Source organism: Enoplosus armatus, chromosome 6 (genome assembly GCF_043641665.1).
Source record: "Enoplosus armatus isolate fEnoArm2 chromosome 6, fEnoArm2.hap1, whole genome shotgun sequence".
Taxonomy (NCBI): domain Eukaryota; kingdom Metazoa; phylum Chordata; class Actinopteri; order Centrarchiformes; family Enoplosidae; genus Enoplosus; species Enoplosus armatus.
In genome coordinates this window covers 26,652,552-26,677,899 of record NC_092185.1, presented here as the reverse complement: position 1 = coordinate 26,677,899, position 25,348 = coordinate 26,652,552, and the positions used below count along the sequence as shown (strand labels likewise).

Sequence of the window (25,348 nt, the reverse complement as noted above, 5' to 3'; positions counted from 1 at the left end):
CTGATGTTAATGGGCAAAATTGGCGGTGTTTCCCTTTAATGGATTATTTTATAACTTTCTGTAAGTTTCAAGAGCAAGTCCACCGTCAAATTCTTCTAGGACCCTCCCTGTGAATTTAAGAAATGCTATAGAGGAGTGTGGGTATCTTTCTGTGTGAGGCAGAACATACTGTGTATAAAGCTGAATAATGCACAGTTATCCGTGGGCCCATGTGTTGTGTTTTACTGCCAGAGAAGAGAAACGAATCTCTTGTTTATGTCTCTCTCTCCTTTGGCGTCTGCGAAAACTACTTTACCTGAGGCTAAATTAGCGTAGGACCAGAGGTCTCCAAACCTAGTTCAGAGACACAGTTCTGGCAAAGAGACACCACCCAAAACTGACACAAATTAGTAGAAAACAACTATTAAAACTGTAGGCTTAGATTAACTCCCCTGATTATTGATTGGCCCCTGCCTTCACAAGTCTACTTTTATATTAGTGTACTGTTTGTTTTTTTTACTGATGACGTGTTTTAGGACAATCGCTCTCATCCTGAAACCAGCATTTCTAAATGAAATGGCTTTTTAAAATGTAAATACATCTACCAGCACATACTGTATGCGATTAAGTGTTGGCAAACCGAATAGTGTTGTTTATTTTACATGACACAAGTAATAAATACGGGTTTACTGCTTTGGTCTCCTTGCTCTTTAATTACTGTTGTGCGTCATTTATTTGGATTTTGTATGGTATTAATATCTGTTTAAGATGTGTTTATAATGTTGAGTTTGTTAGGTCTGGGGATTATAATGCATCCAATTGCTTAATGATATGAAAAAAATGAACGAAATGTTTAAATTGCCTTTTTTTTTTTTAACCATTTCTCATGTAAACTAGCACAGTGTAATTGAGCGATTACAAATTGTGCAGAAAATGAGTCATCGTATGGGGGTGGGAAACAGTTGCTGGGTAATTAAACATGACGACTCAGATCCCCACCAACATATTAATATAACTAAAATGCTGTTCTCAACACTGTCAACTGTTGATTCATCCAGCAGTACACTTGTCTTTATGTGGCACCCTGTAAGCACGACTTAATTAAAGTTTTTTCATTAGTAGCTTCTTTAAGGCCTTAAAATTATATTGTTACCCCCCAGGTTGATTCGAGTTTATCTGACGACATGCAGCAAATGCAATCTTTGCTCCTCTGACACCAACCTAATTAACTCCCTCATCTACCTGGCCAGGGGAGTGTGATGTAAATGAGTTGTTCCACTTTGTAGTGGAGATAACCCCACTCTCATTAATATAGCACAGATAACCTCTCACTTTCATTAAAAGTGTGGGGGCAGATAGGCAGAGAGACAAGGTAGATGTGGTAGGAGAGAGTGAGGACAGAGAGAGAGTAGGAAAAAAAGTGATGTTTACCTTCACAACAAATTCATGATGGGTCTGCAAATTATGTTTTTATGCCACTTTTAACCGTTCAGTATAGAAAAAGTGGGAGGAGAGATGGTATATGTAATCAGCAGGTCAAGTGACTTGTCTTGTATACATCTTTAAAACATTCTAATCATTGGATTTACTGATACATACTGGAGCTCATCTACAACATCACTGAAAGAAAACTGATGGGTCTTAAAGCTGGAGTGCGGAACTTTTGTCTACCCCTTCTGGCATATGCCTACAGATTTTTCTGCAGCCCAGAGCCATGTAGAGAGACAGTTGCGTCATCTCCGTTCTCTAATAAAAATCACAGTTCTGTCTCTCTGTATTTACCATGAATGTATTATGTTTACGCATTCTTATTGCCCGCCAAGAACTTCTTGGAACTATCTGAAGTCCATGTGAATCACTACTGGTGCACCAGCGCGGGAATGTGGCCACAGACACCAGATTTAAAAACTCAGAACACTGCGAAATACAGAGAGATTTACCTAGCGGTGAGAGGCTTGATCAGCATTGTGTGAAGTTGTTTGGCAACGGCTCGAATGTAACAGATGTTCATTTTTCTGAAAAAGTCCTGCACTCCAGCTTTAAGAGTATACAGTATATGTATTGTTTGAGATCCACAAAAAACCCGTTTTATACAATCTTAATCTGAAAACAACAATGTTTTTTTTAATTTAATTAGGATCCATCCTCAGAGGACCACGAAAATCTACAGCAGATTTGTTTGAATCCAGCCAATGGTTATTGGAATACTTTGCCGTAAAGACAGTTTGGTGAAGCAGCATTTTTTTATCCAGGTGATGATGGTAAAGGTGAGAGGTCATCAAAGTCTTTAGCAATCATCCTCTGGGGACCAGGAATATCCATACCAATACAAGAAATGCCACTATTAGGCCCCAAAACTAGCATGGCTGAAAAAAATGCTGTAACGTCCTCTCCTCTCCGTTAGTCTGTTCACGTTTCATGTTTCATGTTGCACATTTCCTGTTTTACTTACCTCTCCTCTCGTTTCAGACACTTCACTTCCTGCCCTTGTGTGTTTCCCACCTTTGTGATTACCTGCCCCGCCCTGATTAGTTTCACCGGTCCCTCATTAGTCTCTCACCTGTGTGTATTTAACCTGTGTTCTCCCATCCATCTGTGCCAGTTCGTCTTTGTCCTTTGTGCTAAGCATTCCAGCGATTCTCCTAGTGTTCCTTGTATTTTGACTACCTGGTTTTGATCTCTTTTGGTTTTTTGACTACATCTCTGCCTACTCCCTCCTGGATTATCTTCCTTGTCTGACTGCTCCACCGTGTATCGAACCCTGCTCGCTCCAAGTAAAGACTGTGTTTTTGCTTTCAACCTGTCTGAGTTGTGCTTTTGAGTCCTCTCCTCTGTGAAACGTCATTACAAATGCAGGAAAATAAAATTGCAATAATCATGACAATGATAGTAATGATTGCAAATCTGAGTAAATAAACTATGCCAAAAAGCTACAAGCTAGTAAGTGGACCTTGAGTATTTAATTCATAATTCTTGAGTTGTGGCCAAAAACTTGTTTTATGGGGTCACAGTGACCTTAACCTTTGACCACCAAATTTGAGCCAGTTCATCCTTGAGTCCCAGTGGATGTTTGGGCCAGTTTGAAGAAATTCCTTCTAGGCGTTGCAGAGGTATTGCGTTTACGAGAATGGGGCGGACAGACGGATGGACGGACAGACAACATAATGTCTCAGGCCACGACCATCGCTGACGTGAAGGCATTAAAAAGTGCTCTTCAATGTTCATATCTCCTGAGAAGTGATTCCAAGACAAAGATTTTAGCCAATTAGAGAGATTTAGATTGGAGATTAAGAGATCATATGTCAATATGTCAAGTTTCTCTGGACTGGCTCCCTGTAAAATCCTTCTCCTCACCTACAAAGCTCTTACTGGTCAGGCACCAGAGTCTCCAAAAACAGAATGGGAGCCAGAGCCTTCAGCTGTCAAGCTCCTCTCCTGTAAAACCAGCTCCCAGTTTGGTTCCGGGAGGCAGACACACTCTCTACTTTTAAGAGTAGGCTTCAAACTTTGCTTTTTGATAATGCTTATAGTTAGGGCTGGCTCAGGCCTGCCTGGACCAGCCCCTAGTTATTCTGCTATAGGCCTAGACTGCTGGGGGGCTTCCTATGATGCACTGAGCTTTCCTCCTCTCCCTCTCCATCTTTACACATCCATGTCCCTCCAATGCATGTTGCTAACTTTATATCTTCCCCCGGAGTTTCTCTGTGCTTTCTCGTCTCGCAGGTTCCTGTGGATCGTGGTTCTGGTATGCCTGGCTGCTGCCGTCATGGGCCTGTTTGACTCTTATCGCTATTATTATTAGTCATAGTTCTGTTATTATTAAAACTGTTATTGCTATTATTAGTCATATTTCAGTTATTATTACAGCTGTAACTACTATTATTTGTAATATCCCATTATCATAATGGTTGCTATGGCTATTACTGGTGCTGCTATACATCTGTACTTGTCTGTCTGTCTCTGTCTGTCTCTGTCTCCCCCTCTGTCTCCCACCCAACCAGTCAAAGCAGATGACCGCCCACCTAGTTCTGCTCAAGGTTTCTGCATCTTAAAAGGAAGTTTTTCCTTGCCACTGTCGCCAAAGTGCTTGCCCATGATGGGAACTGTGAGTCTCTGTGATAATATCATAAAGAGTATGGTCTAGACCTGGTCGATTTGTAAAGTGTCATGAGGTGATTTTTGTTGTGATTAGGTGCTATATAAATAAAATTGAATTGAATTGAATTGGATATAACTTGGCAGCAAGATGCTTTGGGCAAAGCACACTTCCATCCAGTAGCTGCATTCTGGTATCTTTGATACCAAATGAAGCAGCTAAAGACACCGTCTCTCAACTCACATTCAGTGCTAGATTGAGGCAACATGTCACAGATGTCAGACAGTGATATCTCTCCTACGACAAAAAGCCTGTTAGCATGTTATTAACAGACTGACACTAACTGTGGAATCGAATATGAAAGGGAGCATCTGACTCACTGAGGTCATGTTCAATTCCTGAGAAATCTTTGGAGCATACAATGCAATCCAATTCACTTCAAGAAGACCCCACCCCCACCAGTACATTCTTTCACCTGCAGTCATACTGTGAAGTGCAGACCTATTATGAGGCTGAATACATCCTCATCCTGGAATGACAGGTCATTTACAAAGAGAGGCTGTAGGCTGCAGCATGCGTGCATCACATAAAGTAATCACTATCTGACCTTTTTTTGTGGATTCTTTGTCATGAGGCTTTATCCTGCACAACTCACCCGGCCGGCTTGTGGACCACATCAGCACCAGGACACATTGATGCACAACATGAATCAAGCACAGTCTGACCTTAAGGATTGATGTGCCCGGCAAACATTTTGACATTTCATTGATTTGGACATGATAGCGTGCCCCGATGAAAAGCTGTGTAAATATAGAAGCAACATGAAAGCAGAGACTGACTCTGGTGGTCATCATAGCTACTGCTCGGAGGATCTTGTCTAATCTTTTCTTTACCAAACTGACACATTTCTCCAGTCCGTGGATCATTTGGTCATTCATTTATTCCACTCGAACAAATAACAAATGAATGGGTAATCTAATAAACAAGAAAAACAAAATCAAAAAACAAGTCCTATGTCAATTTTTTTGTTGTTTTTGTATTGTACTGTTTCTCTGCCGTGAGTATGTGCAGTGGTCCATGAATCCTACCTTCCAAAGCTGCGTTCAACTTGTTTGATAACAGGATGAACAAATATGCAATGCATTATTCAGTCAGGACCCGTCAGCTCTGAACTGCGTGCATGAAGATCTGAGGCTGCAGAATCAGTGAAATCTTTCAAATCACTTCAAAACACATCTTTTTAGAAAAGCGTTTTATTAATGATAGCACACTGTTTTCTTATGTCTTATCTGTTTTATTATTATTATTATTGTATTGATTTTATTCCATTTTATTTCTGTATTATTTCTAATTGTTTGATTTGCCTCATTGCCTCCTGAAATCCTGGTTCAACCATGGAAAGCACTTTGTTACTTTGTTTTGAAAAGTGCTGCATAAATAAAGTTCATTATACTATTAATATGGTATAAACAAGCATGATAGCGACATGTATGGTCAGGGTGCTGGTAGTCAGAGCTAACCAGCCCTGTCGAGCAAACTGTTTATTTTTTATCAAGTCACTGACACAAATTTTCGTGGTGGAAGCCAAATATTCAGTCAAGTATACTACTACATATACTGTAAAGCCTAATTAATCTGAGACAATGCTTGGAGACATCCCACTGTGTCATAATATCACCTTTAATGCCAATGATGACGAATTCTGCATTTTGTACAGCATGTAATGTACACTGCATTGCAGTGTCACTAGACAGTTTCCACATAACACTGGGTTTTGAACTTGCGTGTATTCAAGCCCATAAAGTGTAAGTATCATTACTTCTTTAATTTTCTTGTGCGGCAGTGTTTGTATGGGTTCACTTTGTGAATTATATGGGACACAGGTAACCAGCGAGGAAGTGTGCACAGTTTGTATGTGGGTGGTCTTTGTTCTCCAGAGGGCCCAGCATGGTGTTGAGTCAGTCATTCACAATGTGGCTGCAGGCATGTGTGAGAGCCCTGAATGGATATCCATTATCAGGAGTCGTAGCAGGACCAACAGGGGCCAATGTGGGCTGAATGGAGCAGAATACCTGCTTTACTCACAAAGAGCAGCTGAATGGCTTACAGTGATGGGCAAAAACGGAGCAATGGGAGCATTTGTCAGTTACCGGTAGAACTCCCACAGCCTCATATTTAACATTCACAGGTGGAACTGGATTTAGCTAGCTTGGCATCGCCAGACCAATTCTCAAATGCAAATTATTCTGGAACCTCTCAATTCATTTTCGATTTCCAAGGGGCGTTATCAACAGCGCAGAACAAAATGCCTCTGGATGCTACAACCAATCAGAGCAACGAAACGTGTGACCTAACGTTAGGCTGCTTGGCTCGGTAGCTAGTCCCAACATCCAGTTCATATGGCTTCTAGTTCAAGAAAATACACAGATGTTTGGCATGACATGATTTATAAGCCAACACTTACCATTTCTACGTAACATGGACTACCGTCCAGTTGGTTCAATACTGATGCGATAGTCGATTCAGAACGTTCCACATCAGCTGCAGCCATCTTGGTTGCCTCAACGGCGCTTAAGCCTGCCCCATATTAGAGAAAGGGTTGTGATTGGCCCGTCCTGAATCAGGCCAGATAGAAATTTCTCTGAACGGGCCAGATGCCTCCACCAGAGCAAATAAAACATGAGCTAGCAGATTTATCTGGTTCCCAGGCAAGAATTTACCCAAACTGGGTAAATTAAGTCTCAATTTATTAAGTGAGCTCATTCAAAAACCAACAATTGATTTCAATATTAAAGTTACTCTATACAATATTCAAAACCACAAGGTGTAGCACTAGAGCACCAGCATCTCAGACCAAATCCACCCCCCCCAGCCAGAAACAGCCATTATATCGCTCTCCTCAAAGCCACCAGACTCCATTGACAAAAATACTAATTATACCTCCTGGAGGAATAAACACCTGGAGTCACACCGGATTCTGCTCTGATCAGGAGCCGTTTACCAGCAGGAGGAGAGCTCAGAGTTCATTTTTTTTAACTTTAACTTTTGCGATTAAAAAGTGGAATTTTCCTCAGTCGCAGAGGTGCTGACCTCCATTGTCAGGTGTTTGTAATTAGTCTCTCTTCTAACGCTAGCTACCTAAAACATCAAGTAAAAGATGGTTTCAATTGAACGTGAATGCCTTCAGCTGAACGCTTTGAACTGCACTCTGCCATCTGACTTTTACAGTGCTGTGTGGGAGGTCACTTTCTTTGTCTCTAACTCACTGACATGCACTCTCTTCATTTTCTGTTCAGGATGCCATTACTCCACTATATCTTTACATAGCAAATGGCTGTTAGCTGCTATATTACTGTTCAAAATCTCATATATAGAATCTTTAAGTCTGTGCTGAGCAACGCTTTGATGTTGACCTCTTCGGGGGCGTTCGGGCGCCGCACCTCCTGCAATTCCAATTGTGAAATACATATTTTAATGAAAAATCTTTGATGACTGAAAAGTTTTTTTGTTATTGTGTGTGTGTGTATACATTTAAGTTGTTACTCTCACATAAATCATACATTATAACAGAAACATGATGACTGTCTGGACGGACAAAGTCTTATCTTATTTTTTTCAATATTGATATTATTTTCTGGCTAATAATTACGTTTTTGAACCAACCTGGCAACACTGCCCAAGCAGCAAAGAGAAGTAGTGAAACAGAGCGGAGATCGACAGACAGACAGACAGACGGAACAAGTCATTTAGTTCGGTTTCTTAGCCTGCTTCGTGGTTGTAAATAGTGTGAGTGTGTGTGTGTGTGTGTGTGTGTGTGTGTGTGTCAAACTCCGACACAGACAACAGTGGACAGAAGCAGCGCACCCGTAAATTACACCAAAACCTGGTAGAGACTCTCAGCATAGTTTTTTATTATGTGACAGTATGGCGGATAGCCTTCCAAGATTTAGTAGCCTCACTTAGTGGAAAAGTCACGCCACGCCACTGGTATTATGTGATCTGTATCTAGATACGTTATCTGGGTAATGACATCCGGTCCATGGATCTTTGCATTCACACCTGGTATTGAAATGTTTTCTTACGTTTATTGCTCGCACTGTGATCGGATCCCAAAACGCAAATGAGTTACGTCGGGCTGGCAAACAGGTCAAAGGGAAACAATGTCATAGCTACTACCTGTAGCTGTTGCCGATCTTGTTTGAATTAGCAGGAAAAGGCTTTATATATTTCTATAAGAATGTGATCACACTGTATGGATTGCATTTACACTGGCTGAGATCAGCCTGACCACCACCAAATGTGGTCTGGCTGATCCAATCGCATTCTGATCACAATTCGTTCTGCATGCATTAACGTATCCTCTTTCCATATCCAGATAACATACCCTGATGCAGATCGCGTGTTAATGCGTGTGCATGGGGTAATTAACACGTGATCGGGAAAAACATGTTTATGCAGGTGTAAATGCATACAGAATACATTGCACCCCTAAAACCTAAAATAAGTCTAAAACCCTTTGAAGGTTCAGTCCATAGTGAGGCCCATCCCTAGGTCTAAGGCCCGAAACATGGTCACAGTGTGAACGCAGACACTTCGAACTAAGACTGATTTCACACATTTGAACGCATGTAGGGGCGTATGGCATGAAACAAAAAGAGAGCGCTGAGACCTTCTGTTTGGACTCTCTTTCACTCAAAACAGCCGTGGCTGATCAGCTTGACCAAGCTCGAGATACATGCGTTGGCATATTCATGACTATGTCACCTCTTCATTCAGACAGGAATGGAACTGAAAATGTATTCCTCCACAGACGCCATGTTTGTTTATTGCTGTGGTCATGGAAATGCTCTGATTAGTTCTATATTGCCCCCTTGAGGACTGACCTCCGCCGTTGAGTATGTTCATCGGGGTTGCGCGTTCGTGCTGGCTGGGTCAGGCTAGTCATTTGGGTGGACCATGTTTGTGCCCTAAAATTCCAATTTGCCCTAAAATAGACGCACACACACATTTGAATAAAATGCATGTTTGTGCTGTGTGTGTGTGCACATTACTGTCAGAACTGCATCTTTCTATTTTGTGTATAGTAAGTATCTCTTCTCCATAGAGGATAGCATATATTCTTCGCTAAGGAGCTGCCCTGCTTCCAAAAGACTAAAATACAACCTCTGGTACGCTCCCTCTCTCTCTCTCCTATCTTGGGCCAGCTCTATAGCCTGGCTATAGAACCGCTCCTCTGCAGACTAAGTTCCAGATTTAGTGGGTTCTCCCTGGGTTGACGCAGAGCCAGCCCATTGTGGTGTCTTGTCTATGTCAACGTGTTTATCCAGGGACAGGGGGATGTCCAGGGTTTAGTTGATTGTCTGGGTATGTATGAGCCTGGTCTGCTATGGTAAACTTGCTGTACAGTTGTGGAACGTGCTGGCTGGACACAGCTCGGCGGAGCCTGAGGTGAGCCGGCTGTCTGGACTGGATAAACACTGTTCCTGCTGTGCTCACAGGTGGCAGACCTGACTGGACTCGCCCCTTTCTATTAGTCTGTTATTCAGGCCTGGCAGACCAAACTCAACTGTAAGATTTTGAATGTTAAAAGACGAATGGAGCATATGACATTTAATTTGACATTAAAATGGGAATTTGTCATTTGAACACTAACCCTGACTAGGCTTACTTTTTAAATAATGCAGAGTTCACTTAAAGCTGCTTTTTAAGAGATGGGGTTGAGGTCTCATTTTCACTGAAAAGTCTCTTGCACGTCCATGGGGGAGGAACCTAACCAATCATGCACCCGACATCACTTGTAGTCTAACAACATTCACTGATAATATCTAATGTAGAAACAGTGTGGAGCACAATGTAGAACAAAATAACACCCATAACAACGAAGGACCACCCATAACATGAGACCTATGTCCACTAAACTATTGCCCCAGAACATGCTGGGAGGGTTCACAACACACTGACCTTATGTAACTGCAATTACATGGTCAGCACTCCTATTATATGAATGCTGATCATGGCTTCAATTCTCAACTCACTATGCCTTCATTAAGAAATAAGAGTAACTGTTACTCATGATAAATTAATCCAGGATTAACAAATTCACTTCAATTCAATTTTTATTTATATAGCGCCAAATCACAACAAAAGTCATCTCATGACTCTTTACAAATAGAGCAGGTCTAGAGGGACTCTAGGTGGGTGGTCATCTGCCTTGACTGGTTGGGTTGAAATCAATCCCCAAACTGCGTTCAAAGAACGAAATTAGCCGAATGAGAATAAACAGGATTATGTTAGCCTGTTAACAACATGAAAGTCTGGATTAGTTAAACCATGTTTGAAGAACAGGGCCCAGGTCTTACGAGTCCCTGCCTGCACCACTCAGAATCGTACTTTGGCTGACCTATGAGATGATGACTGTGAGTCCCACCGGGAGTTACAGGAATAGGAGGGGCGTCCACTTTCTTCCAGGACACCTGAGCTGGGCCACTTCAGCTCTGCAGGAAAGAAACAGCTGTACTACAGTTGTATGAAAGTGTCACAGCTATACTCTCTGGCAGGGTTGAAAGAGTCATGGTGGACTGGAAGTTTTTGGTCCACACCTTTCTCCTAAAGGATGCTGGCGGTTCTTAGCGGTTCTCAAGAATTGTAGCAAATGCTACAAACAGAGACAGAGCACATCTGGACCCAAGCAGAGGGGTGGGCTGTCCGTTCTGTTTACAAGCTGAGGCCCTGGTTCATTTATGTTCACTGTCCCAGGTTAGAGGGGAGGTTTATAGTATTACAGGGCTGGTGCCAGGGTTTGGGAGAAGTTCATCTGTTCATTTTTGGTTCAATGCAGCCAGAAAGAGATCTGCTCAGGTTTTCATCAAGTTTCTTCTAGGAGCTGCTAAACTAACTATTTGGAAAACCTGCAAACAATCTTATGTTGGTGCAGCCATGGACAGATGTGGTCCTGAGCATGATGGGGATTTTGACTGCTCAGCTCAGGGTAGAACATGCATACTAGAAACTCACTGATAACCTGGAGAGGTTGACTGCTGGGGATAGGAGAGAGCTGTGCTCACTGTAGAGAGAGGGTCTGCTGGCTCTCAATTTCTTTTTGACAGCGTGCTTGTTTGTGTGTGGTTAGATGGATTTATAGGACGTGTTGCTCTGTTCGCAAGTGGTTTTTGTTTTGTACTTTTATGAAAATGGAAGACGTCAGTTTTGTTTTCCCTGTGTTTGACAACTGACTCATTAATAAAGAAATTTTTTAATTCAAATTCTCTCACTCTCTCTCTCTCATACACACACAAACGAACACACAGAGATGGTTCCCATCCAATATTTTAATGTCAATTATACAAAATGTGCCTCAATGTGAAAAATAAGAATGTCTGACTGTGGTCTAAAAGTGAAATTAAATGGTTATGAAATATTGACTGTTGGAAAATAATCTGTTGAATAAGTAATAATAATAAAATACAATGAATCCGGCCATGACCATTAACTGGCAGCCTGATAATCAGACTGAATTGCTGTTTTGTTTCACTTCATTGATGTCTGACTTTGTGTTAGACATCAATGTCGATGTTAGTAGATTTCTGTTTGGGAGGGGTGACTATTTAGCTATGTTAGGGTTAGGAAACCAATCAGGAGCAAGTTATTTCTTTGTCATGCCGACATTGTTTGCATCATTTATTTATTTTTACAAAAGCTGTGGGAGCAGTTGGTAGAACCAGGCTAATAAACTAGTACACTGTGTGGTGTTGTTTGCTTTATTTTTAAGTCTCCATCTTAATGTAATCTTCAGAGTTTGTATCACCAGTCATCAAGTATGTCTATAGTTCACTATAAATACGATCCACCAGATGAAATGAGCATGGATAATCTGTAGTCATTTCACTATGTGATGAAATAATGTTTAATTCTGGTGTATTATCTCTATCGTGAATCAGGCGTAATTAAATTCTTTGTAATTATCTCCATCCTGCGTGAAGATCCGGTGAGGTCAAAACAAGCCTGATGGAATCAAACTTTCAATATAACTTTTGCCTAATGACCAAGCCTGTCCTGTTAGTGAGCAGTTTTTCGTCTTCAAGAGCACTTTAGAGTTAGTCCCGCACAGCCAGAAGCACTAGCGTCAGAGAAAGGTCTGGCTCAACCCATTATTACTACTGCAGCTAACGTTATGTGGCAAATTCAGTCATGGGGTAGCCCAGCACTGTTATCTGTGGTCAAAACAACCATACTAAAAATAACTTTATGAGCATGTTGAACACCAATAATGTTAGCTACAGTAGCTGTGTCCACTCATCTAATGGTAAGTTAGCAAGTTAACATTACATTAGCGAATGTTACTTGTGGCTATTTCATTAGAATAAGATGACATAACATGAATAAACGTGAATAAGACTTGTAACTTCAATACATTTCCTTGTCCATGAACATGATTTCTGCCTGAGTCACGTCAGATAGATTTTCATCGGCAATGGTGGTTGTTTAACAATGAAGACAACAACTCCCATGATCCCATGCTACGTCACGACGTCATCAAACTACGGCTTTTGCTACTGTTTTGCTTGAGAGAACCCTAGTGGAAGAAACTACATACTGTGAACTTACGAAGTAGGAGAATTTTCACAGCCAACAAAGGAACACAAAAATCCTTTAGTTTATCTGAAAAAATCCAAATCACCATAAGTGATGGTTAACACACCGACAAATTGTAATGGCTTCTCAAAAAACCTGCATGTTGTATCAAAATCAATATTATACTACTGTACCATCATCATCATATCTCTAAGGAGTCACTTATATCTGAAAATGACTTCACATTTATACATTTAGCCAACACCTCCACAAAGTCTGGAAACACTGAAATCCTCTACATGCAAAATATTCTCAGAGAAAAAACAAACTATCAGAAATAGCAATCAAAGAATGAAAGAAAAACAAATTGCACATAAAGTAGAAAAGTAAAAACTTGTTGATGCCTAATAACATCTGCCTGACAATTCAGCATCATCATCCACAAATGGATAAGTCTCCTAAAGTCCTCCAGACTGAACATTTTTCTTTATCAGTTCTTGACCTAAAAATTCACAGCAACACAGCCTTACCTCAAATAATTCAATCCCAATCTTATAGGTAGAAGGTACAGGTGTTGTATGCGATATAAATGTTTGTTTAAATGTTATCTTACATTGTTAAAATACATATATTACAATACACTGTACTTCCATGATGTAATACCTATCTGTCTGTCTGTCTCTGTCTGTCTGTCTATCTGTGTCTCTATGTCTATCTCTCTGTCTCTGTCTCTCTCTCTCTCTCTCTCTCTCCCTAAAACCCAACCGGTCAAAGCAGATGACCGCCCACCTAGAGTCCGGTTCTGCTCAAGGTTTCTGCCTCTTAAAAGGAAGTTTTTCCTTGCCACTGTCGCCAAAGTGCTTGCTCATGGTGGGAACTGTTGGGTCTCTGTAATAACATTATAAAGAGTCGGTCTAGACCTGCTCTATTTTGTAAAGTGTCATGAGATGACTTTGTTGTGATTTGGCGCTATATAAATAAAATTGAATTGAATTGAATTGAATTAATTAAGTGTGTGTGTCTGTGGGGTAGCAGCAGCTTTACCACCCCAGCTACTGTGTGCAACCACTCAGGCTGCTCATTAATATTAACACATCATGCGCATACGTCCTTAAACTACACATCTATAAGTTCATAGAAAGTGTCTGGGGACTCATCTGTACTTAAAAGACTCAAACTTCCACAGAATGTTTTTCTTTTCATGACATTTGCTTCACTTATTTCCATCAGAAAGGATTGAAGCATTTTATTTTTTATGACATTTAAAAAGAATTTGACTGAATTGAGTTTGGCAGCTGGATTAAAAACATGCACTGAGACACGGAATGAGGAAATGGAGGCACAGAGCGGGGGAGGGGGGGGGGGGCGCGGTTAAATATAATATGCTGTAATTTAAATCACATATGGCTATAATAACTGTAGCTTTAGAAACATTAACTGCACATGGCCTAATGTCTATAATAGCTCTTAATCACTCGGTGTGAAAACACGAATCATGTAATTCCTGATACCTGAAATAGCTCAAACAGATTCAGAACTGAAAAACATTCACAGGAGCCAGTAAGCGAGTGTTGATCTCTAGTAACCTGTGTTTCAGTGTATGTGTGTGTGTGTGTCTCTCCCACACTGTACACTCAGCACGGCAAATAGCCCCAGCAGCCTGAACCAGCTCATAGCTTGAAATATCCCACTATTAGCATCCCAACAGCTCTGCTTTAAATATCCCAGCTAGAATAGCTAGCAGCACCTTCACAGGCTCATGTTGGCAGCACATTGTTGTAACACACATATATATATCTACGCTACCTCACAGGCAGCGAGGCTCCTGTCACATTATCCACATTTGGAGTCACAGCAAAAGCTGACAGTCCTGAAATACCACTGTTAAATTCAGTGGAACCACGGAAAACCTGAACCCAAAATTTAAACAGCATTAGACAGTTAACCCTAACCCAAAAACAATGTTACATAATTAAAGTAACTCATAAAGCAGTAGCCTGTCTTGTTGTTCAACTTAGTTATTAAATTATGAACCCAGTAGCATTCTCATCACTGGCCGTGGTGCTGGATGAGCACATGATACACTATGTTAAAGCTACAGTAGGCAATATTATTGAATTATAATTGTGGTTTAAATAACTCATTTAGACCATTGCATGCCACTAACAACATTTAATTGAAAGGCTCCTTAAACAAAATGTGTGTCTGTGAGCACCTGCCCCTTTTTGTATTTAGTCTTTTAAAAAACTGGACCAGGTCTGAATCAAACAATCCATCAGAGTTAGATAGCAGGTAACTGGCCAATCACATGGACTGTGTACAAACAAGGGCATTCTATAGAAGGTTCCACATTCTGGATTGGAGTGTGAATCAGAATGGTTGGAAGAGAGGAATCAAAACACAGAACCCCGGATTACCCTGATTGGTTGTTTGATTCAGACCTGGTCCAGCTTTTTAAAAGACTAAATACAAAGGGATGGGTGCTCACAGACACCCATTGAAGGAGCCCTTCAATTAGATATTGTTAGTGACACGCAATGGTCAAAATTAGTCATTTCAACCGAAATTATAATTCAATATCAATATTGCCTACTGTAGCTTAAAGAGATAGTGTGCCACTGTATTATGCAAACCAAGAACTTTATAAAAACAAATATACAACCATGGTTGCTAATATCTTTTCACTTTTTTCATGTTGTTTTTATAAAACTTTATGAAATGGAAAAGAGGGCTCCTGTACCTCATTGTGTTCTTTGTTAGTGTAAATTAAGTTATATATATGTATGTAACCAGTCAAGACAAGTTGTTGCAAAGTACAGACACACGTTTACGGTACGGTGCTGGCCAACTCTGGGCACATTTTATTAATTCCACATCCACTATATATAACGTACTTGGGTATCGCCACGTACTAGTAAATTAAATAGCAGATGGCTAAATACATTTTTGGCACACATAGATTAGCCACCAGGTCATCATGCATCAGTCTGTATAAAGTGTGAGCGTGCCATCTGTTTATTTCAGCATCATTATTCAGTTGATAGCAGCTCTCGTCACCGCCGCTGTAGACTGTAGACTGTTGTATTTATTTATTTTGCTGGTACTTCAAGAGCTGGGGAAAGTGACAAAAAGTCTTTGTGACCCTTATATATACTACTCGAAGTGACATATAGAGCTGCCAAAGTCATCAAGCTTCCAATTTTACTGGTAGCTGCTCTGATCAAAGTTGTTTTAGTTGCTTGACCTTATTACAGTGACACATAACATTTCATTTGTAGAGGGAGATGGTAAACGTGTAAGAGCTGCAGTTCATCGTGGCGCAGTGGTTAGCATTGTCGCGTGGGAGGTAAAGCTGGTTAGAGGGGGTTGGGAATTCGATCCCCGGCTCACCCGCTTTGGGAACTGTGAAGGTTGAAAAGTGCTATATAAGTGAGACCATTTACCATTTATTTCAGAGCTTGTTTCCACATCATTTTGTGGTGGAGAAATGCAGGTAAACTTCCCATAAGACAGACAGACAGACAGACAGACAGACACACACACACACACACACACACACAAACACAAACACAAACACACAGCTAGGGGGTGCTGGTATGCCCATTGGGAGCAGGACACTTTCACAAGTGGACACGAGAAGCTGGGGACACGCTACCTCCTGACCTCCATATGACATGAAATCGCATGACAGAATATGGCATAACATGACATGACATCATATCATACCATATAACATGACATGACACAACATATTATATCAAATGACATTGATGATATTTCCTTCTTCACCTCAAAGTTGGCTGCTGACATTGAAATAAAAAGCCATTTTGATCTATTAAAGTCCTCCAATTTAGTTGTGTCCTGATTCCAACCACAGCCTCTAATCTGTCCAGTGAAGGTGAAGCTTCCACACACTTTCTGCCTCTAATGCCCCTGATTTTTCTCTGGCATGTGGCCAGGTGACAAGGCATAAAAAAAAAACTGTCTGACTGTCTGAAGGAGCAGTAATTTAGGTCATGAATCACGCAGGGCACATAAAAAAGTCTTAATAAGCCACTGTGGTAATATTCACAGAATAAAGCATTTATGTTGTTTTAGTTTAGTCCAGATAGAACTGACACCATTTTAGATGCTGGTTTGTGAGATGGAATGTTGAAAAAGCAAAAGAGGCAGATGTGTTACTCCAGAGCTGCTTTTCTGAGCAGTTGGGACATTCTATGGAGGTAAATTGTGGTAAAACACCAGAACAGAGGATTCAGCACCTTGGACAGCTGCCATGTGTTACTGTTCAATGAAAACAGAATGAATGTGAGAGTTAGAAAAGCACATAACACCTTCATGACACCAAAAGTTTCAAACAGCAACGGCAGCATTATGTCAAAGACTCCGAAACAAGGACAGAATAATCACAAGAGGAAAAGAAAAACAAAGCATTTCCCTCCCTGGAAGCTTTGAAATGGAAATGAAGTGTAGCATGTTACCTAACTGAACATCTACTGCCACTAGAGACAAGGAAGGAAATCCTCCTTCTTTATATTTCAATCTTTGATATTAAGACTTGTAATGTAACCCTGAAGATGAGATACACAAACATGCATACACACTCGACACGGTATGTAAATGCTCAACAGGAAATATTTCTTATTTGGGAGGTCTCTAGGTTAACACAGGAATGTCGATGTTAATGTTTGGAATGGATGGATTACTTAACAGGCTCACCTGTTTGAAGGGACTGTCATTAACGCTTCTTGCTAGAAAGTCACAGAGCTCAGTTAAAAGTAAGGATGTCCTGATCCTGTTTTTGTTTGCTCCTGAAGCATTGAGTGTCTGCCAAGCAGGCCTTTTACATATCTGTACTCAGGGGCCCATTGTCTCATAATCCGTCCATGGAAATACCAACTCTGACTGTTATGTTCCCATTACAATTTTGGGTAAGTTGGGGAACAACATTCTGAAATTTCAATGAAATCAAATGTTAATGAAATATATTTTACCAATGTCTATGACAGGAATAACATCTGAAGCTCAACACTAATCTCTTTTCCAATGGTGTAGCTTCAGAACCTAAGCACAGGGCCACCGTAGCCACCTTGATAAATGAATAGCTACACTGTAGGTATCTGCTGTGGGAGTGCTGTTGTGTCAAGTATTAACCCAGCATGAGCCTCCAAAGTGAAAATAAAACATAAATATTGAGTTGATAGTTTTCATCCACGTTCACTCAAAGCGTTTCATCTTATTTTGCAGATCTGCAGTAATTGTTTTTCTATAATCACGTACGTAACGTTATGTAACTTAAAACATTAAATAACTCAACGTTGACATTTGCTTTCACTCGGCCTCCTGGGTGAAAGTCCTCTAAAGCTGAATTTATGGTCGCCGTAGTGTCCCTGGCACAAAGGTCCATGCTCCCAAAATGACATCATCGTGCCATGCCAAAGGCTCCGCAAGTTGTTGCGCCGCATGCTTGTGCACCGCTGAATTTTTGTAACAAGGGGATGTGAGATTTCAACATGGACGCCTGTGAAACTAGACTGGCTGAGCAGGTACGTTATTTCAAGCACCTCCACGACCCCTTCCATGAGAGACCACAGCCACATGATTCTGAACTCATGGAGAGAGACTGCCACCACATTTAATAAATAAAAACAGATACATTCCCCCTCAGCAACAACAAACTCTAGTGCAGAGTGCAGCCATTTATGACTATCTTCCACTTTTTATTTTACGCCCCCTGGCGTTTCGGAGACTACTACAACGGATCTCCCATTAAGCATAATCACCTCCGTACAATCTCGAAGCTCACGCAACATCTACAGAGGCCTTCTCGCAAGAGCATAAACAAGGCTTAACTGTATGTATACTGGTATATTACAGCAATATTAAGACAGATTCAGACTAAAACCTCTAATGCACCTCATGAAATTCTCTTCAAACACTGTGCTAATATGAGACGCCATAAGCTTTTCATATGCTATTCATAATGGTAATTACAAGTGGGGTTGCTGCAACCAATGAGTGTATAGTGAAGAAAAAACAAGCTGTTTCTTGAACCACCCACATTACAGGTCAACATATCCAGTAAACATGCCTGGTGTGATTTCCTGCAGCACTGCTCACTTACTCGGCACGCAGGTTTTTAAAGAAACAGGGAAGTTTTGATTGAACAAAGGCATGTTTAAATAACACCTGTTACCTTTTAAGCATGTTCAGGGCTCTTTTACAAAAAGCAGACATCATACAGACATTTGGGTTTCTGCCAGAGAGTGAACCAGCCACCGCCGGTTACTGGACTGACCCAGGCCTAGTGGAAGTATCATTTTCTTGTAGCTATATGCAGGACTTTTTACTTTGATTGCTCAAGCAACAATGACGGGAACAGAATGGGCATGGTGTGTCAGCCGTAACTAAGAGACAAGGGTCAACTTACAGTTCGTAGAGTTGCAGATGTTCAAAGATCTGCCAGGTCAATATGGTCAACATGGGATTCTTGGACAGGTTTCTGAGGGAGAGAATGAGAAAGAGACAGACAGGTGAGACACATGAAAATTCAAACTTCAGACTTCAAAACGACAACCAGAGCCCAGAGTTACGTCAGTGTTAGTCTTCAAAGATAGAGTGCTGAAGTCCTGATGTCTTTTCCTATATACCCTCCGTTTCTCTAGCTTCTGTAACTCATTCAGGGTTTCTTTAATCAGTCTTTATCGAATACCGAAACATGGTCTTTGCGTTTACTTCTTACTTCACCATTTCATGCCATTACTCAACACGGCATACTAACGAGTTAGGTCATATTGTAGGGTTTCATTTTTAGTCCAAATGCTTGTGTACTTTCTCACTTCAGGAAACAAAAGTTCTGGTTTTAATTGAGCTCTATATTGAGCACAGAATGTTAGCTTTTGGCAGCTTGAGCCCCAAAACAACCTCTAAAAATGCCTTTAAAACCCATGTAAATTTGAAAAATACACATTGAAGCTGCTCCATCTGTTAAAACTGCCACTGCCATTTAAGTGCGAATGTCCATCGAATAATCAACTACCCACAGACGGCCTCTGATATCACTGGACATCTGGGGATGTTTCATTTGCCGCCATTTAATCCGTCTTTTACACATAATTACAGTTTATGTAAAAGGTTTGTCATCCTGAGCTTCCAAATGTTGGATTGTAAGTGTGACGTTTCCATTCCAGTAATGATGTCACCATCAGGAAGATTCATAGAGACGAGATATTGAGGAGTTTTGATTACATACACATGTGCACATGCCTGTACACACACACACAGTTTGTCTAGAGAGATTTTTTACGCCGACATTGACACACACAAACCCAAGCAGCTACGGAAACACACACACACACGTTTGTTTGAACTTTACACAGTCACGACTCATTTCCCAGCGTCGACCTCTTCGGGGTCGCAATGACACACAATACAAATGCAAGTGTCAGTCTCCATGGCAACATAAAGCCAACCATGAAGAGGTGCTTGGCTGGTGTGAGTGGATGGACAAGACATCCACTGGAATCCAAATCACCTCATTATTATCAATAATGAGATTATTAAAGCCTCCTGTGTAGGGATGTCACACTGTGTGTGTGTGTGTGTGTGTGTGTGTGTGTGTGTGTGTGTGTGTGTCTCATCCCTTAGATGTGGTGTCAGTAAACACCGCTGATAAACATTATATTTCACACTAGACTTGATATTTTGATTACATTACACAGACTCCAGTTGCTATGCAGTGACCCCACATCCTCCACTGTCACACCACTGCAGAGCTCCTCATGTCACATGTGATTCTGTTGATTCAATTATCACTTTGTTTATTTTGACTCAATACACTTACCTGTCCTGCTGCCCCAGCCCCCGCTTAAATAAAAATAACAAGGTGCTGTGTGGCTGACTGGCCCACTGTGGTTGGTTATTACTTAGTTATCTGTCAGTCTCTCTCTCTCTCCCAGCCAATTACTTTCGGTCCAGTTCATTCTAACTTTATCTGGGCCCGCCCCTTTTCCATCTCTGTTAAGAGCATCGCCCTGGTTCCCTCAACAAAGAGCCAACAGGATTTTTGGATTATTGCAGAAAATAAGCTCTGTGGCAAACAAAAGTTTATGATTCTTAAACATTTTGTTCAGCAAGATAATCTTCACTAATGAACACCACTTCTATTATTTTTGAAACGTAAATGGAATCGCCAGAAATAAAAAGCTAATGTTATAATATAAAGGAACTACACCACGGTCACATTACTTCAACGTCACCACCACTAAGCTTAACTTTTAAGACAATATAGATAGATATAGATATATAGACCGAAAGGAAGGGAGGGAACCGGAAGTGTAAAAATGCTGACTCATTTCCGGGTTTTAGGACTCATTCCTGCAGCACTCTATTGCGGAGCAGAGCAAGATGGACAAACAAAAAGAAAAAAATAGGTTGGAGTCCCCTGAGGCTGATGCAGCTGAATGTTTTAAAATAACAAATGTTTCATTTGGCGCTGTTACCAGTCAATCATCACTGGCAGCAGAGAGGAGAGAGAGCAGCCAAGTGAGCCCAGTTCAACTGTCAGTCAAGGTTCTGCAGCTGAAGCGGTCCGACAGAAGAGTTTAAGATAACTCAGTGTTAATGTTTTATTAAATTGAATCCCTTAAACTAGTGGTTTGAAGGTCCATTATCTTGTTGACACAAGGTAATTTTATCATTTGTGACTTGATGTCCTGAAACAATAATATAATTAAGTCCTGATTTTGGGTCAACAGACTAGAGAATTAGCAATCATAGACACTATAATAGGCTTTTGTAAGTTTGCAATATGTTTTCCTTCTACAAGCATCGACAGTCACTAGTGTTGTCAACCTACTAGAAAAGAGAAAAAGTCCCATAGAGTAAATGCTTCACTTTACAGGTGGTGATCAATAACAACTACCTGACTGGAAAATGAAATGAAAATGATGAAATGATTTCTCATTTTACTGGTGAATAGAACTGTTGTAAAGAGTTGCCACACGACATCTGTTCATGAAAACGCGCTCGCAAGAAAACACACAAACACACACATATTCAATCAGAGCAGAAGCTGGTATATTTTCTCCTTTTAATCAGGGCTTTTGTGCGGTAACACACTTTCAGAGCAGGATACTGATTGCTGTCCTTTTCAGCTGAGAGGTTAGAGAGTGGAGCTGGACTAGAGGAAGACATGGAGGGACAGAAATAGAAAAATAGCGAGTGAAAGACCAAAAGCAGGGGGAGGAGAGGAAGACAAATGAAGAGAATGAGAAAGAGACTCGTGGGAGGATAACAAGAGAGACGTGTGGTTTCTTTCTGGGGTCACCTTCAAACTTGGTCAACAGGAGATGAGCAGATAATAAACACACACTTTGTGAGAAATTGTCTCAAACCATTAGGACATGATTGGGACGAGAGGATGAATGTCCTCTCCAAGTCTGGGGAATGATGCAGCTCTCCAAAATAATGCCTTTAATTGCATCTGACTCAAATGTTCTGCAACAGACCTAAAACACGTCTGTGTCCCAATTCCATATTATACGCACACTATAAGTAGTGCTGTAAAGTACTAAGTATATTTACTCAAGAATTTTCATTGTGTGCTACTTTATACTTCTGCTCCACGACATTTCACAGGAAATACAGTAAATTTATTTGAAAGCTATAGCTACTAGCTATTAGTTACAGATTAACATTTTACATCCCACAAACATCTGATGAGCATATGAAATACAACACATCACTCCTAATCTTTTGGCTTGTGACCCCTTACAAAAAGCAGTGTTTAGTTGGGGCCCCTTGTCACATTTCATAGGTCTATGAATTGTTCGCAGTTCCACCAAAGAGACATTTCCCCTCCTCACATGGTTTCATTGAGATAACTGTTGAAGGCCCAAAGAGGTTAAATATTCCACAAAAAAGTCAAAAGAAATTAATATAAATGTGTGTATCAGAACTTTATTGCCTCCTCCAATAATCATCTCACGACCCCTCAATTTAGTGCGCATGCGCCGACGTGCATGCAGCCTGTTACAGTCGCTCCTGTTTGTTTTCGTCTTTTTCTTACTTTTTCTCCTCTATTTCTTTATTTAACTCAGAACTTTTTTAAGTACTGACTTTTGAAGTTGTGCCCTCTCCAAACATGCTGGTGGAGAGAGTTCTGGTACTTTTTTTCACTCTGGAATTACTTTCATTCAAACAACGGACAGTCGCGCAGCAACTTCTGGGCCGCTTTGTTTACTCCGGAGATCAGCTGATCGCTCTGAAGCCGGCCGGCTTGGAGACCAGATAATCGGAGATCCCCGCTGAAATCTGGAGAAAAACACGCAGAGGATGCAGAGGGGGAACGAAGCGACGAGGGAAGAGAGGTGGGTCGAGACAGCAGAGGTTTATGGAGAAAAGGAGATATAAACCGTGTCTCCCCTCTCTCGTCATGGGCAACGTGAGATCGCTGGCAAACAAGATGGACGAGCTGACGGCGCTGGCCAGGAGTCAGAGGGAGTACCGGGAGTGTAGTTTAATGTGCTTTACGGAGACATGGCTGCACCAGGACATTCCCGACGACAACGTTTCCATCGACGGCTTTCAGACCGTCCGGGCCGACAGGGATTGCACCGGGAGCGGTAAGCGTAAAGGAGGGGGACTTGCCGTTCTCGTTAACAACCGGTGGTGCAATCCTTCCCACATCACCATCAAGGATAGTGTATGTTGCCCGGACATTGAACTGTTGGCTGTTGGACTCAGGCCGTATTATTTGCCCAGGGAATTCTCACATGCCATTGTTGTGACTGTTTACATCCCCCCCTCTGCCAACCCGAAGTCGGCGTGTGACGTCATTCACTCCGCCATAGCCCGTTTACAGACTCAACACCCGAATGCACTCATTGCTATTTCGGGTGACTTCAACCACGTCACCATGGCTAGGACACTTCCCACCTTCACACAGTATGTGAGCTGTCCCACTAGAGAGGAGAGGACCCTGGACTTGCTGTATGCTAACGTTAAGGATGCATACAGCTCCTCTCCCCTCCCCCCTCTGGGTAGGTCAGACCACAACCTAGTGCACCTCAACCCCTGTTATGTGCCTCTAGTCAAGAGCCAGCCTGCAACCACGAGGACAGTGAGGAGATGGTCAGAGGAGGCTTATGAGACACTTCAGGGATGTTTTGAGGTGACTGACTGGCAGGCACTCTGTGAGCCGCATGGAGAGGACATTGAGTGCATCACAGACTACATCAACTTCTGTGTGGACTCCACTGTACCAGCAAGGACTGTCCATTGTTATTCTAACAACAAGCCATGGGTGACAAAGGACATCAAGGCCATACTGAACAAAAAGAAGAGGGCCTTCAGAGCTGGCAACAGAGACGAGGTGAGAACGATCCAGGGGGAACTGAAGGTAAAGATCAGGGAGGCCAAGGAGAAGTACAGGAGGAAGCTGGAGTGGAAACTCCAGCAGAACAACACCAGAGAGGTCTGGAGTGGAATGAGGACCATCACGGGTTACAGGCCGAGCAACAACAGAGGAGCTGAAGGCAGTGTGGACCGGGCCAACGAACTTAATCTGTTTTTCAACAGATTTGACTCTGTGGGCCCTGCTCAACCCCCCCATGACTCTTCCGCTGTCTGCCTCCAACCTTCACCTATTCCACTCCCCCCTCCCCCTCCTGCTCCTCACAGCCCCCCACCCCCCTGTGAGAGCTTTCCTCACACCTCGTCCCCCAGTCCCCAGGCTGACGGCACTCTTCAACCTGATGACTCCACCCCTCCCCCACCGGTCACCTCTACAATGTGCTTCACTGCCGACCATGTTAGAAGACAGCTGAGGAGACTCCACTCCAGCAAGGCTGCAGGCCCCGATGGTGTCAGCCCCAGGGTGCTTAAAGCCTGTGCCCCCCAGCTATGTGGAGTACTTCACCACGTCTTCAACATGAGCCTTAGTCTTCAGAGGGTCCCCGTGCTGTGGAAGACATCCTGCCTCGTTCCTGTTCCAAAGACGCCGCGACCCAGTGGCTCCAAGGACTACAGACCCGTGGCACTGACCTCCCACATCATGAAGACCCTGGAGAGACTTGTCCTAGAGCAGCTCCGGCCCTTGGTCAAGACACACTTGGACCCCCTTCAGTTCGCCTATCAGCCCCGACTTGGAGTGGAGGATGCCATCATCTACCTGCTCAACCGCGTCTACGCCCACCTGGACAAGCCGGCGAGCACTGTGAGAGTCATGTTCTTTGACTTCTCCAGTGCGTTCAACACCATCCGTCCGGCTCTACTGGGTGAGAAGCTGACGGAGATGCAGGTGGATGCCCCCCTCGTGTCCTGGATTGTCAACTACCTGACTGGCAGACCACAGTATGTGCGCTTACAACACTGTGTGTCAGACAGAGTGGTCAGCAACACCGGGGCCCCGCAGGGGACTGTCCTCTCTCCCTTCCTCTTCACCGTCTACACCACGGACTTCAGCTACTGCACTGAGACCTGCCATCTTCAGAAGTTTTCTGACGACTCAGCAATAGTTGGATGTATCAGTAAGGGTGATGAAGAGGAGTACAGGGCTGCTGTGGACAACTTTGTCACATGGTGCGAGCAGAACCATCTACAGCTCAACGTGACAAAGACAAAGGAACTGACTGTGGATCTAAGGAGGACCAAGGCGCCGATGACCCCTGTTTCCATCCAGGGGGCCAGTGTGGACATTGT

General features: G+C 42.2%; 1 protein-coding gene across 1 annotated transcript in view; it reads right to left on the bottom strand.

Annotated features, from left to right (window-relative positions):
- Positions 1-25,348, bottom strand: part of LOC139286188 (NT-3 growth factor receptor-like) — a 219,478-nt gene that overhangs the window by 115,388 nt on the left and 78,742 nt on the right. The window contains exon 4 of the mRNA XM_070906923.1: positions 19,077-19,148. Coding sequence (XP_070763024.1) covers positions 19,077-19,148 — 72 coding nt within the window. The remainder of the gene's footprint in view (positions 1-19,076; positions 19,149-25,348) is intronic.